This window comes from Plasmodium inui (genome assembly GCF_000524495.1).
Source record: "Plasmodium inui San Antonio 1 unplaced genomic scaffold supercont1.5, whole genome shotgun sequence".
NCBI lineage: Eukaryota > Apicomplexa > Aconoidasida > Haemosporida > Plasmodiidae > Plasmodium > Plasmodium inui.
Window position 1 is genome coordinate 78,754 of NW_008481839.1, and position 18,487 is coordinate 97,240.

At 37.7% G+C, this 18,487-nt stretch overlaps 2 protein-coding genes across 2 annotated transcripts; both read left to right on the plus strand.

The window, feature by feature from the left end:
* Positions 1-3,261: 3,261 nt before the first annotated feature.
* On the plus strand, positions 3,262-7,182 carry C922_01472 (hypothetical protein; the record flags this gene model as incomplete). The annotated part of the gene is made up of 1 exon (XM_008817075.1): positions 3,262-7,182. One exon carries the CDS (start codon positions 3,262-3,264, stop codon positions 7,180-7,182), a length of 3,921 nt encoding a protein of 1,306 aa, XP_008815297.1.
* A 1,427-nt stretch (positions 7,183-8,609) lies between these two features.
* C922_01473 (hypothetical protein) lies at positions 8,610-18,146 on the plus strand (the record flags this gene model as incomplete). The annotated part of the gene is made up of 16 exons (XM_008817076.1): positions 8,610-8,852; positions 9,178-9,285; positions 9,541-9,678; positions 10,301-10,744; positions 10,905-10,998; positions 11,131-11,230; positions 11,341-11,403; positions 11,564-11,678; positions 11,788-11,904; positions 11,987-12,061; positions 12,199-12,261; positions 12,362-12,463; positions 12,616-12,683; positions 12,807-12,941; positions 16,507-16,627; positions 16,968-18,146. The coding sequence occupies 16 exons, from the start codon at positions 8,610-8,612 to the stop codon at positions 18,144-18,146; spliced, it is 3,165 nt and encodes a 1,054-aa protein (XP_008815298.1).
* Positions 18,147-18,487: the final 341 nt, after the last annotated feature.

Here is an 18,487-nt window from a genome sequence, read left to right on the forward strand (position 1 = left end):
AAAAAAAAAAAGAACTACATGTGACCCACGTTGCGAATTATTGTCACTTGCTTCACTTCCTGTATATCTAATTCTTCACGTAATGTTATTATGTAATAATTCAATTGTATGGTGATATAGGTCAGCTTCTCACCCCTTTGTTTTTCCGAATAAGCCGTAAACGACATTCCACAATTTAAAACATAATTGTCAAAGCGTATCGAATAAAATCTAGCTATCACAAAAAAAAAAAAAAAATAGCTCGCTTAACCGTGTGTCGTAAAAGGTGTTCGTCAAGCAGTACACCACAAGGGAAAAAAAAAAATTCTCAAGTGTATCATTTCAAAGTGTACGATTCCAAAGTGTCACCTTTGCATAACCTTCGGATGAAAAAATCGAAATATGCAAAAACTGGCTTTTAAAGAGGACTATATTCCATGAATAAATGGTGTCAACATTTTCTGTGTATATTGTGTTGCAGCCCTGCCGCAACTTCCAGTAGATAACCCCTTAGCTTGCTCCATTGCCCTATTAGCAAAAAGGAGATATTCTGAAAATGGGCCCAACATAAGCACATATATAGGAACCCAATAGATATATATACATTTTCAAAATATGTCCAATTTCATCATATGTCAGTCATCGTCTGCCCATTTTTTCCACCCACATTCTTCCATTTCAAAAAAGGAAAGAGGTAAAAGCATTCCTTAAAATACGGTTTTGAAAAGAACCGGTTTGTACAACGAGTATCTTACACGAATAATTCCATAAGAGGGGGAAATAAACGTGCGATACGATCAAATGCTGCCGTGTGAAAAGAAAAAAAATACGTTACATAAAACCGCAGCAGAGCAAAATAAAGAAAATGAAATAAAAAAAAAGCATTATAAACCGGCCAAAAAAGTGTTACTCCCCTCCTGCAATTCTTTCGTCAACTGAAGAAAACGCAGGTTTACCAAATTATGCTCAGTTCATTCGCATTTCTTCTCCCACTTGTAAAACAATTCTCATGAAAAACCACGTACTATTTGTGGAAAACCCATGAAAGTGTGCCCTCAATGGACACTTTCAAAAAAAGCCACCAAAATAAACAAAATGGAAACACTTTTTAAGTGTCAAAATCATGGGTGAAAAAAAAAGTGAAATTTTAATATAACACACCGTACATATCACATGCATAGAGCATTCTCTATCTACAATACGACACCTCAGTTGCAGTATTGAACTAAGGTTTTATCCATACGACCACATTATTGCCAATCTTAACAATTGACGGAGGTACCAATCAGAGGAGTTCCTAAAATTATTACATCCCCTCTCCATTTGTATCTTATGCACATATAGGACCTCAGTCCCAAAAATTGGGGCAAATGGTGAACGGCCGACAAACTGGTGTGGCACTATAAGCCCCCCTCTAAATAGGGGATTTCACACAGTACACAGAGAGTTCATATGCACACGTAATATACCTATGCACACCTGCACGTGTGTCCCTTTTGGTGCACACTTGTACTGCTAATGTAACACAATGAGAAAACTCGTACGGGCGTAAAAACACCATACAACGGCTTCCAGACAAAGGGAACATCCAAACGTTTGGACATAAATACAACCGTCTTTATTAATCGCACATGCCAATAAATTCCCTCTCCTCCCTCAACAAATATGACATAGTAGAGATTGTTTACAGCTGCATTGAACCTTTCGGCGACGTATTGGTATCACTTACGTGCTGCATGATGCTTCTTCATAAAGACAACATTATCCTCCAGTCATTTATAACCATGGGGGCTGCACACACCATATGCATTTCCCCTTCTTTGCAAAATATGCTCCAAGGGGGGCACCAACTGATAACAGAAATGAAACGAACAAAGAGGGTAAAGAAAACTCCCACATGTATTACGCATCGTGGGGTACGTTAATGTATGTATATGCACATAGCTACAAATTGAGTGATCACTGCTGAAGACAGCACCCGAATTCAATATGCCTGTTTTCCCCCTTTCTACCATATTAAAAATGATGTCATACATGTGTTTATTAATTCTCTATATAAACACACCCTCAGCGTTGTAGCTGGTGGTTAAAATGCGTAAAAACGGAGAATGCCTTAAATTTCGTGACCTCGAAAAAATCTATAACATACGAACCTTCATGCAAATAACATTTCGAAATTATTTTCCCGCTCTCTCTGATATTCATTCGAACATTGGGCAACTGTACTCAAGCGTTTTGCCTCGGGCAAGCTTGTCCCTTTTGCACGAGAGACTAATAAGAAAAAGAAAGTGCCGCTCCTTTCTGCTTCATACACAATTGTGCACATATTTACAACACATGTATACATGAATTTACCTCTCAAGCTATTTTCATTGCGCCAATAATGTGCTCTCTGTGAAGGCTAGCGTTCTATTGTTTTAACTAAGGTGAAGGGAAGCGCATGCAATTCCATACATCACCTTACCATTTCGCGCGGAAAAGAAAATGTAATTTTTTTGAAGGCGAACTTATCACATTTGCAAAAGACCTCTTCGAGTACATATGTATAATCACATAAGTATATTTTTTTTCTTTTTCCCATTTCATTGTTTATTTTCTTAATTTCCCAGGAATTATATAGGTACATGTATGCATACCCCCGTGATATTTATCCAAATGAACGCTATATAATTGGAATTAAAAAAAAAAAAAAAAATTGCGAACTCATTATGCCGAGGCAGATCCAAATATTAACTCCTAAGCAGCAGTTTTTTTTTTATTATTTTTTTGAGTGTTGTAGCTCAAATTGTGTGATCACATACCCAGGGTTAGCCGCCGTCCTCCGCGTATGTACATTTGTAATTTGCATAGCGTGCCGTACATATTGTTATATCGATAATATTATCCTCTTGAATGTACAATCCTTCGCCAGGGTTAATTTTTTAAGTGCCCACTGAAGGTATGCGAGGAAGGGCACCTTCAAACGGGTGACATTTGGGTTAAAAACGGGAGGACTTAACAGGGGAAACAGAAGAAGGGGGCTTGCAGGCCGAATGTTCAACTTCAAGCTTAAACTCAAACTGCAAGACCCAAGTTTGCATTCCCGCCGGCCAAAAGTTCCCTCGTTACACTGTACCATAGCGCATTTGTCCCCCCGAGCCAATGTTACAAAGAATCGCTGCCAATAGTCCATAAAGCCAATGATAACAAGCCAAAAAAGGGAAAAGCGCCCCATTGAAGGGAACGGCTTCCCCCCAAACGTTGCGTGTCCCCCTTTATACCAACCGCACCGACATCGCAAAAATGTTCTTTAACAACAACAATGGTAGCAATAACAATAATCAGGATAAGAACAACCTATTCGGAAAGAGCAACGCGCAGAATAACAATGGACAGAATGCAAACACGACGAACATGTGGAGCATGCCTAACAACAATTTGGGCAACTCCGACTTTTTTGGTAACAACTTAGCAGGTCAGAATACGTTAAATCAGAGCAGCACCAATAACAGTATGAATAGGATGGGTAACCTGGGAAACGTGAACAACGTGGCTAGCGGTGGGATCTTCAACAGCAGTATGAATAGCCAGACAAATCTACTAAAAAATAACGCCTTCTTTGTCAGTAACGCCATGAACAATCAGGACGGCACGAACAAAAACAGTAACCTTTTTGGGAACACTCTTAACTCACAAGATAACTTGAACAAGGGGAATTCCATTTTTTCAAACAATGCCAACGATTTAAATAAAAATAATAGCCTGTTCGGGAGCACTACTTCGAGCCCTAGTGCAAACACATCCACGAATGCTTTTAATCAAAATTTGTTTAGTGCGGCGAAGAAAGATGTCTATCCTGGTTTCATGAGGAGCCTGGTAGGAAATACCCCCAATAGTGGCTCTAGTATGTTCAAACAAAGTACCCTAGGCAGCTCCATTGCATTAGGAAGTCAACTAAATGATGATCGCAGCACAGAAGGTGGAGGTTTATTCTCAAAGGAACAGTTAGAGGCAGCCAAACAAATCTTTGCCAACTCGTCGAATGCAAATTCGTTAGGCGGTTTCAGTAACAACAAACCAAATAATAACAATAACAAATTAACATTTAGTGGAGGATTTTCATCCAGTTCAAGTGCTTTTGCAAAAAATAATATAAACCCATTTCAGAGTATGGCCCTACAAGCCACTTCACAGGGTGATAAATCCCCCACTTCATCTATGCTGAATAATAACAACACAACAAAGTCCTTCTTTGCTAGTGCTAACATGAACAATAACAATGAAGGGAAGATAAACCCTTTTGGCATGTCCTCCATGAGCACCCTCGGATCAGCAAATAAAATGAACACATTCGAGGACTTTAACAAAAGTATGAAACCATTTAATCAAAATGAAGGCAGTTTATTTGGTACGAAAAATAGCGCAAACAACAGTACCTCTCCTCCACTCCTTGACAATTTTAATATCTCTTTTAGTTCATTTTCCAAGACAAGTACAAGTGACATTTTCAAATCGACTAACAACACAAGTACTACTCCCTTTTTGTCGTCGTTCAGCAAAACAACCAACAATGAAAATCCTTTCACCACCAATTCGTTTAAATCGTCCGGTGAAGTCAAGTCAAGTGAAAATTCATTCCTCTTTAACAACACCAGCAGTAGCAGTAATATGTCGCAAAACAATGCCTTCTCAAATACCTTTTCCCTCTTTCCGAATAACCAGAGTGCCAAAGGCACCACAACGGGGAATGAAAATAAGGAAAGTTCCCATAATAACGTTTTAGCAAGTAAACCCGTTGATGGGGCAGCCAATATGAATAACGCTCCTGAGGAACAGACCAAAGGGGAAAAACCGAATGACCAGCCTGGAACTACTACCCAGAAGGAAGTTCTCCAAATGGGCCAAGAATGTCAGTCGAACCAAAGTGGTGCTGATAAACCAGTCAAGACGGAAGAAGAAAAAGTGCAAAAAGAAACGCAAAAAGAGAAAATACATTCTGAAGCGAAAAAACTGGATGAAGCAAAAATAACAACAGAATCGTTAGAACAGAGCAAACCCCTCGCCATGGAAAAAGACAGTGCACAAGATGAAAAGAAAAATACACAGAACGAACAAACAGATTCCGCAAACAAGGATGAAAAAACTGAGAAAACGAAGGATAATACCTCCGATCTCCTCAAAAGTAACACCCCCTTCGATTCTTCCTTCTTTAAAAGTGACACAAAGGAAAATGCACCACGGGGTACCGGTTTGGAAAAGAGTGATCAGAATAAAATCGCTACGTCGAACTTCGTGTTCAGCTCTGCCGAGAAAAGCGAAACTAACGAAGAGGGATCCCCCGACCAAAAGGGTCAAATGGGCAAACAGGACGAAAATCCTGAAAATGGTGAAACTAACGAAAAGGCAAAAAAGGATGAAAAGGAAGAAGCCCAAAATGAACAGCACACAGTGTCCAGTTCAAAGGAAACCCCACCCAGTGAACAGGAACCGGGTGAAATAAATTTCAACTTAAAGGATAAACCTATCGAGAATGACCAAAAAAATGAACAGAAAGAGAACAAGGAACAGCCGGCCGATGAACAGCAAAAGGGGAAGGAACCCTCCAGTTCCCATAAACCGTCCATTTTCAATTTTAACATTTCGCCCAGCCACGGATCGAGCGAATCGAAGGAACCCAAGGAGAAAACAGATGAGGAAAGTAAATCCGAGGTTAAAAAAGCTCCAGATAGTGATGCCGCCGCCATGGGCGCAACTGAGAAAACGAGCGAATCGAAAGCGGATGACAAGAAAAAATTCTGGTCCTTTTCTTTTACCAAGAAGAAGGAAACGAAGGATCAGACGGAGTCGAGTGACCTCGGGGAAAAGAGCAAATTGGGCGATTTCACAAAATTGGGCAACTTAACGAAATTGGGTGAGTTCCCCAAACCAAGTGACCCCGCAAATCTGAAGGACATGTTCGAGACCGCAAACAAGCTGTCCACTTTTGGCCTTGGACAAAACTCCCTTTTTGGCGATATGAACAAGAAAAATGAAGTCAAAAATGAAGACCCTCAAAAGGGGAGCAGTATCTCCTTTCCAAATTCTTCGTCCCTTTTTGGAAAGGCCTTCCAACCAGAGGGAGGCAAAGGTGGCTTCTTCTCCGGAGGGGCGGAAAAGAATGATAACTTTAGCAGTGGCATTAACAATAGTAGTGGCAACCCCTTCTTCTCCATAAAGGGAAACTCGTCCATGTTTGCACCCTCCTTCGGAAAGTCAAAAAACGAAACGAAAAACAAGTCCCAAATTTTTGCGCAAAAAGAAGATGAAGACGTGGACAAGGTAGGCAATATGATAAATTTCATTTCGCTAGAAAATCGAAAAAAAAATGTGTACTTAAGTAACAATTTACAGAATGAGGAGAAAAATACAGAAAAGCAAGAAATTGAACAGACTGAAAATATAAATCAGGTGAGTGAAAACAAAACGGCAGATAACCAGCAGCAATATGCGTTTAATTTTCAACTAAAGGAAACCAAGGGGACCCTTCGAAATAATGAAAATACCAAAGAAATGAATTTTGAAGATTTCCCATTTTTATCTGAACAAAATGCCAAAATGCAAAAGCTACAAATGGAGCAAAAAAAACAGCTAGAAAAAGACAGAAAGAACGTCGAAAAAAATATAAGACAAAGTGAGTCGTACTTTAAGAAGGACTTGGACAAAGAAATGATAATTGACGTCATCAGTAACCTCTCCTCCTTTGTTAAAAATAAAATCAATTTTATGAATTATTGTTCAAATGAAATATTGGACATATATAACAAAGTGGCTCATTACGATAAAATGTATTCACTCATATTGGAAGACCAAATAAAAATTGAGAAAAAACAAGAATCGCTTGAAAAAAGACTAAGACTTATAGAGAGTGAACAGTGCGATATGCTGACCCTCCTTAACGAATTAGATAATGAGAATTCTCTAGGGTTTTTAAAAATCTTGAATGAAAAAAATGTAAACAAAGACGAGATTATCAATAATAAAAACCTCCATCTGAACATCGAGAATTTTGAGAAGCTGGTGGAAAAAATGTGTGGCTTGGAGGAATTAATGAATTCTCTCCACACCATGGGAAAGGACGATTTTGTGAATGACATTATTAACAAATGCTACGTTAACGATTTGAATTGTGAAGCCATTGAGAAGCAGCTGAACGGTGCGTCCGGCGAGTTGAGAAATATGAAATGATCCGGGGATATGAGGCCAGAAGTTGCACGAGAGGGCCATTTGCAGGTGGAAAGTCGAAGAAGGGTGTCACATTTTGCAGGTGAGAAACGCTTTTTTTTTTTTTTTTTTATATATTTACGCATGTGCTTGCCCAATCTCCACACCTATTTATTATAACCTCGATGCATTATTGCCATATTTTAATAAAGTACAACAAACCCCAGTGTTTAATTCCACTATTTTGTTTCGTCTTCTTACATCGCTTTATCGCATCTCTCATTTGAGAGGAAAAAAAAAAAAGCCTTCAAAAGGGGCCACACCCCAATAGGCATTAATATAAACTCTTCCAATTATTATAACCCCCAATTGAAGGGGCACAATGTGCCAATGATGTCAAAACATGTCCCCATATTTTACACTACTGGGTAAGGTAGCACCACATTTTGAGTCCTTCCTCCGTTTGGATATTTCCCTTTTGGTGTTCGTTCATAAAAAGTATATATGTATATGCCATAGAATACACGTACACCGGTCGGACCACATATCTTGCTTTGATTCATTCGCCTTATGTGTGTTGGCATAAACGTTGGTTATTTTGCAAAATTGTGTTCAATTCCATCAAATAAGAAAATCACTGTGTGGTCCCAAATTTGCAGTCCCTGGGAGTAGCATTTTTCCTGTGATATCTTTTCTACACACAAATGTAGCAGAAAGTGGGAGGAATTTTCCCTCGGAATAGAAAAGCTCAAGTGCGCATCGGGCTCAACTTGAAAAACAGTATGCAGAGGCAAAGAATTTGCAAATCAAAGTGAGAAGGAAACGTTGAAACAAATGGCATCACTGCAGGGTTTGCTTTTTCCTCGTTTCAGCTTTGCGCTTTTTTTTTATTTATTTTTTTATTTTTTTTTCCCCTCTTTTGTGCATTCGTGAACTTAACGAAGCTGCAGACTAAGTGAAAGACAACGAAACAGAAAAATTGCAACATTAATAACAGATAAAAAAATTGTTAAATATGCCAGAAATGCAAGTTATGAGAAATATACTAAAGCTTTTTTTTTTTTTTTTTTTTTCGTTTTACTTCACAAAATGGATAAAAACCTTTTTATAAATTTGCACAGTTTCTTTTTTTTTTTCTTTGCGCCTATTTTGTAAAATAGTAAGCATGGGCCATCATTTTTTATGTATTTTTTTCCCTCGACTTTTTATCCGTTCACAAAACATTTGGTCCTTCGGAAATATATATTTTTTTTTCCATCGTATTAACCAGTTTTAAAATGCACATGTTAAGGATTCAACTTAGCTGCAAAGTGAGCATACCAACTTCTCCATTTTTGTGTGTATTTCCCCCGCGTTTTCCACTTGCATCCCCTCTTTACAACTCTCCGTGTGCATACCTAATTGACAAATAGCACATTTCAAATAAAATTTCCAAAACACGAGTCAACAAAATGAATGATGTTGAAAAAAAAGTGAATCACATAAAAGAATTTGTCCAGACATTTTATTTCGCGAAAAATGTGGAAATAGTGATCGATGAATCTTCGCTAAAAAATGTAAATAAAGCACCCAAGGAAAATAACGCAAGCGTAATTAACATATACTCCTGCTATTCGGTGTGGCTATGTATGAATGAGATTTACCCCTCATGGTTTGACATATCGATTCACCCGGCTCAATTTGATTCGGAGTTGGTAAGAATTAACGCGCGCGAGTGTGCCGATGGCCGAATGAGTAGCACCAAGCAGAATAAGACAAAACTCGGAAAACGCATCCCCCGCGGCAACTGTAGCAACTGCATTCTTGTCCTATGCGCGCAATGGAAGGGATGATGACCCACAAAAATAAGAGACAAGAAAGAATTGTCTTCACGCCAGAGAAGAGACTTCATCGCAGTTGCAAAAATGAAGGACCATACTGAAACGTCGTCCCGGTGTTTTCACCCCCGTTTAGTTCTGCTTAACTTCGCCTAATTCTGCTTCTCTGCGCTAACCCACTATTAACCCCCTTTTCGTGAAGGATGCCTACGAGTGCTTACTAAAATATTTGAATGAATACCACGAAAACAAGTTCGAAAGGATAATAAAAAGGGTTATCGAAAATTTATTGGGCTTGACAGTGAACGAGGTAAAACTGCCTGGACTCAGGGATGGGCATGTTTCTTTGCCCTCCAGCATATATATGTAGTGCTTACATATGTGTTGCTATCCCCCCGCCACACACTCAACCAGGTGGCTCCTACGCCATGATGTGCATGTCATGGGGGGATCAAACACAGCGATATGTATCCCGTTGTGTGTACCCCCTTGTATGTACCCCCTAGTGTGTGCTCCAAACCATCGCGCTTAAACTCATTGATCGAACCTCTTTTCTTCTTCGAAGTTCATCGATATATACAGCTTAGTAATTCTGGCTGCCCTCGTCTCGGATGACAAGCAAAAACACATAAATAACATTTTGTCCCTTAGTCATGAAACACAAAAATATATACATAGCATTGTGGAGGTTTTGGACAAGGAGGTATTTTTTCTTCTCCCTTTTTGCCAACACCACCCCGCATTTTCTCACCGCATCTACCTCTGCATTTGCTAAGTGAGTGCTAATTGCACATATATAGATGCATACATATGCGTTCATTCCTCTGGAACTCTCACTTTACAGGAAAATGCGGGCAAAGAGAACAAGCTAACATCGCAGGACAGTGCTGCTAAAGGTAAATCGGAAAAGGGACTACACAATCATTTTTTAAAAAATGAACAGTTTCCTAGTTAATACAGCCAGAAGCACCCGTTTTTGAGAGAGTATCATCTCTGAATGAGATAACCTGTACTACAAAATAACTAATCATAGGGGGAATTGTGGACGTTACATATACACGTCCCTAAGTATGCTAAATCCAGGTGTCTACATTTTAAGTGACATACTGTGCATAATTTCTGTGCCCCCCTTTTTATGTAATGCTCGGGAAAAAAATCCTTCTGTTGACCACCCCACAGAAGCTGCAGTAATAGAATAACTAAAATTTACGAAATTTTGAACATTTCATCCACGTGGCGTATATGACAGAATTCATCAACTGCTCATATTCGTGCACAGCTGGTACAGAGGAACATCCCGCTTATGCTGTACCCCTCTCCTGCAGAACCTGACTGAATCGATGAAAAACGAAATCAAGCAGCTGAAGGAAAAAGTGAAATATCTAGAAATGGAAAATGAAAATTTAACCAATTCACTGACGGAGAAAAATAAAACAATCCAGGATAACACTGAAAAGATGGAGAATTTGAAAAAACAAATTAATGCAGCTTGCGAAAAGTCCAAAAATCAATATATGACACAGATAGAAGAACAAGAAAGGAAAATCCATGAATTGCAAAGTAGCTTAGAAAAACAAACCAAGGAGAGAAGCCTCTTAGAAAATGATTTAAAAGGAAAAATCAAAGAGTTGGAGGATGAACAAAATATCCTGAAGCAAGAAAATTCCAATATCGAAAATTTGCAGAATAAAATAAATAAATATAAAGAAAAATTGGACAGCCTAATGGTTGTTCAAAATATCAACAAAGAATTGGAGGACAAGCTTAGAGTAATTTTATGAACGAAAGAAAAATGTGCCCCTATAACATAAAGATGTATATCTGGGCCATGAGCGTAATTATTTTGCCCGGATTAAGCCACTATTTGGTTTATTAAAGACATGCTCAGTGCGTTAATCGCACAATTCGTCTTCTGTGTGCCCTCCACAGGATAACACTCAAAAAATGGTGGACATGGAAAATGAGGTGGAGAAGTTGAAGGTCGAGTCAAGCAGTCTCATCATATATAAGGACAAATGCGCAGGTTTGTTGGACCATTCATTAGCTCGTTTCTTCAACCCCATTTTATTTCTCCATTTTGCTGCACACTCCGTCCGAACAAATCTCCGCAACGGAAATACCTGCTTCGCTTTCTTCTCCACACCACTCACTTCAGATTTGGATACCAACTTAGTGAACGCAAAGACGGAGAATGAGAAACTGAAACAAGACCTCGACGAGAAAAACAAAACCCTAGAAAAGCTGAAAAACGACTTGTAATTTAACAAAAAAGGAAAAAAAAAAAGAAAAAAAGAAAAAAAAAGAAAAAAGAAAAGAAAAACGTGTATTTCTTCACGCAAATTATTTACGCATTCACCCCTTTCAGAGAAGCGAAAAACCAGTCCTATGAACAGCTGAAGAAGGAGCAAAATTTTGAAAAAATCAACATGTAAAACATTATAATAAGCCCCTCTCTATATGCAATTACACATGCATATCTAAACACGGGCACGTTTGCATTGACGAGAAAACGGATAGTCCTATTCAACGCATAAACTTTTGCGAACTGTTAAATGACCTAGCGCTTTACTTGTTCATCCCAATTTTAGAGGACTAAGCAACGTGGACCAAACGGAGGAATTAATCAGACTTAAAAAGGAAAACGAGAACTTAAAGGAGAAAGTGTCGACAGACACGAGTCACGACATGAACAAAGTGAAGGAGGTACAGCTTTAATTGTCCGTCCACATGCTTCAGTCATCATGTGTAACGCAGCGTACCTATAAAAACACGTGAGCACAATACACCTTCCGTACTTTTTCGATTCTCTTAGCTTGAAAACGAAATTGACGATTTGAAGAGAATAAATAAAAAGCTAGAAAATAAAATGTCGGAAATTATGGACAAGCAGGACGCAAAAGACGACCCAACTCTGCAGGAAAAATATGAGGTGAGAAATGGAAAGTGCAACTCCTCATTCGGCGCAAAAAGGATTGCTTATTTTTTTTTTATTTTATTTTTTTTTTTTTTAGAAAACGTTAAAAGAAATGGAAGGAAAGCAGAAGGAAGTAGAAGCAAAACAGCAGGAAATTAAAGAACTGACTGAGGTTATCAATTTACCCACCTTTCTCTCTTTGCCAATCTGTGTACAGTCCCTTGCCACCAATGCATGTGCACAAATTTATGATTTTTCCCAATGTTTAATCTACAAAAGTGAAATCGAATTTTTTTTTTCCATTTTAAGACGAATCAAAGGATGAAGATTGAGTTGTCTCATATGCAGGGGAATTCAGACTTAGCAAGAAATGTAATTCTCTATTTGTACTTTTTCTTTTATAAGGCCTATTAACGGGCAATAATTATAAGAAAAAAAAAATGACAACATCTCATTGTTTCCCTTAACATAGGAAAAAATCATAAAGCTAGAAGCCGAGTTGCTAATGGAGAAGAAAAACTGTGGACTTATCGAAGAGACCACAAAGAATAAACTAAGCAAGGAATTTAATGCGGTACATACAGAAAATAAAAAACAAAGAAGAATGAACTGCTCCTTGGATGTAAATAATTACAACAAGTTATTTTAAATTGTTGAGTCAGACATCCTAATATGCTTTCATACGATGCCACACTTATCCTTCTACGCAATTTTGCCCCACATTAGGCTTTACAAATCTTTAAGGAACAATTACAAATTAGGGAAAAGGAAACCGAATACTACAAGGACGCACTGTACTGAATAAGGGAACCACCTTACGAGCATTTATATGGGCGTGTACAACACACATATATATATGTATAGTATGCCCCTTATTGGGGAGTTGCAAACCTCAAATTACTTTTTTTTCCCTTCAGGAAAACGCAAATTGATATTTCTAAGGATGAACAGAAACTATTAAGCGAAGTTATCCACGGCTTAGGTCTCAAGTACAAACAGTTGCAAACTTACAATTTGTCCTTACGGAACGAAATAACGGGAATAAAATTAAGGTGCCAATTATATTTGCGCTTCTGTTGTTGAAGCCTACCCATAAAGATTGTGTATGTTAGCGTCTCACAATGTATGGATTTGATTTTTTTTTTTTTATTTTTATTTTGCCACATATACTCATTTTTCCCTTAACACAGAGCCCAAACGTGCGCAGAAATGGAGAAGAAATAAGAAAGACTCCTTTTTCAATAATTTTGTCCATTTTCCCTCCCCATTTTTATTTTTCAAAAAGCATTTCAAATTATGACTGAGCTGAACGGAAAGGACCAATTCGTTGATAAAACTAACGCTTCTCAACTGCAGACATTAGTGCGGAGTCCCCTATTCTATGGCTTCATCTTCACTCTGTGGAGTTGGGACATGTATATTTAACAACACAAAAGATACGCTATGCCCACTTTCATTGCTGACGTAAAAAGAATGAACCTTCCATTAGTTCCGTACTTTCTGCATATTTACCTATTAAAACTTCTTTTACCCCTTCGCAGCGTTGTATTTTTTTATAGTAGCAATTTTTTTTCATTAATTTTTTTAAGTGGTACACAACGATTACATTTTGCTGTCGTTTTCGCTACCCCCTTTTAAGACACTTTAATTTTTTTTTTTTCATATTGTAAAAAAAAAAAAAAAAAAAAAAAATCTCTATATATGTATAGAACAAGAGCCCGCGTCGCTTCATTCTTAGTGAAGAGGTAAAAGTGTGACAGTTTTGTGTTTATGTTAATTTTTAATGCTATGTTGTGTTAATATCATAGACGTCCTTTTTTTTTCTTTTCCTTTTTTTGGAGGTTAGGAAGGTGAATAAAAAGGGAAAAAAAAGAGGAAACGCCACTGCTCATGTTGAACGGACTTACCTTGTGGTGACGCATTTTGCGAACACCTAGTACAAAATACACATGCAAGTATATATGCATATACATTTTAATAGGCTCATGACAATAACTCTCACGTTCAGTTGTGCGCAGAGGGTGTTTTAACAGTTGCGCCACTTAATTTTTTACCCTTCCTCTTCTTTTTCATGTCCCAATTTTCTAATCCTTTGAAGAAAACAACTTAAGGGTTGCAGAAGGGACGACAATGCAGTTGTGCACGCCCCGTGCGAGTTTTAAGCAAAATGTAGAAATAATTAAAAAAGGGAGGATTTTGCGTGCACACCTGTTCACAATCCCGTTCACAATATTTCCCCGCATTAATTGAGGGTAAAAATAAAATTCAATAGCGAGCGTACACATATATATGTGTATATACACACTTCTGCATTTTACAGCATTTTCAGACACGTGTGCAAAGTGGGCTATCAACCCCAATGGCACGATAACTTTCTTTCCTTTTTTTTTTTTTAACTTCATTTTGGCGAAATAAACGTAAAATGTACCAAACCAGAAATTGTTACACTATTTAACATTCTTTTTGCATATGCCACCCGAAATTTGCAAAATAGAACTAGTTTAAATGTATTTTTAAATGCAATTTTGTCCGCGTTCTGAAGAAAAAAAAATGCCCACTTCAGCTTTTTTTAGCAATCACTAGCATACACAAACGGGAAAAAAAAAAAATTAAAATAAAACCTACACGTATCACAAAATGTGGATATATTTAAAGGTCAAAAAAAAGTGTGCAAATCTCTTCGGGGAAATTATCACTCGTTTGGTGAGGGAAAAAAAAAAGAAGGAAACCCTCAACAGTGCAGTGAAATATCCATACACCTCTATTTCTTAAAAAACGACTAACATTGAAATTAAAAGCATTAGCACTCTTGCTACATTTTCCTTTTTGTTATGGAAACTGGAAATCCTGTTTTGTGTGAGAAAAAAAAAAAATACTTTTTTTTACGAGCAGTTCAAAAACGTTCACAAGTTCGAATTTATTGTTATTATCAGCAGGGGACACTACATTGCCTTTGATAGAACAAAACGTAAAATACACACTATGCAATTTCTGTTAAAAAAAAAAATTAACCAAGGATTTGTTAAAAAGCATGGACTTTACCGTTTTCGCGTCACTTTTTGACACCTTATAAGCATATGTAGGGCTCCCCTTCTGTTGGAAAAAAAAAAAAAAAAAAGTTCTCATGTAAAATCTTCATGCATAAGCACATATCGTTAACCCCCCCAAAATTGTTTACACAATATTGACGAAAGGGGAATAGGGAAAAGGCTTGCAAAAAGTACATAACAGTGCAAATTTCACCATTCATTTTTATAAGAACTTTTAAGTACAAAAAATGTGGCATAAGAGCAGAATTTTTACGAACTTTTGAATATTAAATAATATCCTGACCGTTTTGTCTGAACAAATTTCAAAGGGGAAGGGGGAAAAGAACTTAATCCAACGCACCACTTGGCTTTTATATCCTGACAGAATTTTTTTTTTTTTTTATTTATTTTATTCGCATTCTTACATATGGTGGTAAAAGAATAAAACAAAATAAATATACAAGGTTACACAAAATTGGAATAAAGAAAAAAACATTTCTTTTTCTTTTTTTTTTCGTACATTTCCAGTGTATATAAATATGCTAATGGAAAACATGTAAAAAAAAAAAAAAACACATATCCATATACATTCAACAAATAGGCACAAAACATTATAAAAAAACAAAAAAGGGAAGGAAAACTTTGAAACATTACTTTCTATTTGTATACAGACTTTTTTTTTCCTCAAAAAAATCCCTGCTTGGAAATGTACAACATTCATATGTACATATTTTACATACGTGCGTATGTGAATTAAGCGTGTATAATACCCTGCGAGCATCACTTTTTTTTTCCTCCTCCCCCCCCAAAAAAATATTCGTGTACATATCTACGACTTTACTGTTTTAAGGAATTCCATAAAGAACAAATTTTTTGCGAGTAATTAGTCATTATGTTTTACAAGAATTAAAGAAAAAATTACAAAGCACAAAAATTAAAGCATGAATATATGTAAAATAAGCATTTACGTACGTACACAATAATTTATCACGCAACTTCCTTGTATTTTTGTTTTATGTAATCATTTTCTCTCATATTCAATTTTCCATTTTGATATTTAGTATTTATTACGTTTTAAAAACAAATTATTTTTTTTTTGTTTTATAACCATTCATTCATATAAAAATGAGAGAAGTAATAAGTATTCATGTAGGACAAGCTGGTATTCAAGTTGGAAATGCTTGCTGGTAACCAAAAAAGAAGAAAACAAAATGTGCTCACCCTGCACACATCATTCTTTTGGCTTCAGATGCCCTAGCACCAAAGTTGTGCATTTTTCCTTTTTTTTTAACATCGTGTCACCCCATTCATTAAAAATGGGAAGAGCATGCCAATAGTCTCCTTAACATGCACCCCCCCCCTAGTCATTTTGTGTTCACACGAGTACACACACACTTGTGTATTCGTCTGCATGCACACATGCCATATTTACATTGCATATTTTGACCTTGTATGTTATGTTCTTTGCGTAGTATGTGATTGGGTTGGCTTACCAGTCGACGTATCCTTCTACACCCGCTGCAAATCGTGCGTATAAACACAGTTACACGCTTGCACACCTCCTGCACACCTCGCAACCACCCCTTAGGGAACTGTTTTGCCTAGAACATGGAATACAACCGGATGGTCAAATGCCCTCGGACAAAGCTGCCAGAGCAAACGATGATGCTTTTAATACCTTTTTTTCAGAAACGGGTGCAGGAAAACACGTAAGGAGGGAAAAATAGCTCAACCGTTGATTAACTCTTTTTACGCGTCTACTTCCAAAGAATGTGCCCTCTCCAAAGTGGCGCAAACTTTGCGCTAGTTGAAATCTGTTTGTTCCCTTGTGTTCATATCCTACGCGCATTACGGACGAACAGTGTGCATGTTAATTGTATACAAAGGAGTAACTTTCCTCTCTTTTGTGATTCATATCTGTTCACGTCGTGTAATGTAGAATGGATTGTGCATGTTTGGGCGTCCGAGTGACATATATAAACGCATACATGTGTACATGTATCTGTGCATGCACATAAATATTCCCTCCGCTTCCCTTTATCGCCACAGGTCCCACGTTGCGTCTTCGTCGACCTAGAGCCAACCGTTGTAGATGAAGTGAGAACAGGTACATATCGTCAGCTGTTTCACCCTGAACAATTAATATCAGGAAAGGAAGATGCCGCAAACAATTTCGCAAGGGGTCACTACACCATAGGAAAGGAAGTCATAGATGTGTGCCTAGACAGAATTAGAAAGCTAGCCGATAACTGTACAGGTCTACAAGGCTTTCTAATGTTTAGTGCTGTTGGTGGTGGTACCGGAAGTGGTTTTGGCTGTTTAATGTTAGAAAGATTATCAGTTGATTATGGAAAGAAATCGAAGCTGAACTTTTGCTGCTGGCCTTCACCTCAAGTATCAACAGCTGTGGTGGAACCATACAACTCGGTTTTGTCCACCCACTCTCTACTAGAACACACCGATGTGGCGATCATGTTAGACAATGAAGCTATCTACGACATATGTAAAAAAAATTTGGACATCGAAAGGCCCACTTATACAAACTTAAACAGACTAATAGCGCAAGTTATTTCGTCCCTAACGGCTTCTCTACGATTTGATGGTGCCCTAAATGTGGACGTTACGGAGTTTCAAACGAACTTAGTGCCTTATCCACGTATCCACTTCATGTTGTCCTCATATGCTCCAGTTGTTAGTGCTGAAAAGGCCTATCACGAACAATTATCAGTGTCAGAAATTACCAATTCGGCGTTCGAACCAGCAAATATGATGGCTAAATGTGATCCTCGTCATGGTAAGTACATGGCTTGTTGTTTAATGTACAGAGGAGATGTCGTCCCAAAGGATGTCAACGCAGCTGTTGCTACCATTAAGACGAAAAGAACAATTCAATTTGTTGACTGGTGCCCAACTGGATTCAAATGTGGTATTAATTACCAACCACCGACCGTTGTCCCCGGGGGGGATTTGGCCAAAGTGATGAGAGCCGTCTGCATGATAAGCAACTCCACCGCAATTGCTGAAGTGTTTTCTAGAATGGACCAGAAATTTGACCTCATGTATGCCAAAAGAGCGTTTGTCCACTGGTACGTTGGAGAAGGTATGGAGGAGGGGGAGTTTAGTGAAGCCAGGGAAGACTTGGCCGCTTTGGAAAAGGACTACGAAGAGGTCGGCATCGAGACCAACGAGGGCGAAGGGGAAGACGAAGGATACGAAGCGGAGTATTAGGAACGTGGAATGAGCGGGGGTTACAAACGAATTCGTTGCGCCCAACACGCGCAATAAGTATATATATATACATATAATATATATACACACGTGCGCACGTTGTGCTGCCAAATTGTGGGTGTAAAAGTATAAGCAAAAAACAAAAGGGACAGTTACCATACACTCACCCCATCTATCATGTGAAGCTAGTGCAAACAACAATATGTATCATAATTATTTCATTTTTACATGTTTTCTTTTTTTTTTTTTTTTTTTTTGTAAAAAAAAATTTTCAATTAAAAAAAAATTAGATGTAAGCGAGAAAAAATTTTTAATACATAAAAATGTATGCACATATTTAC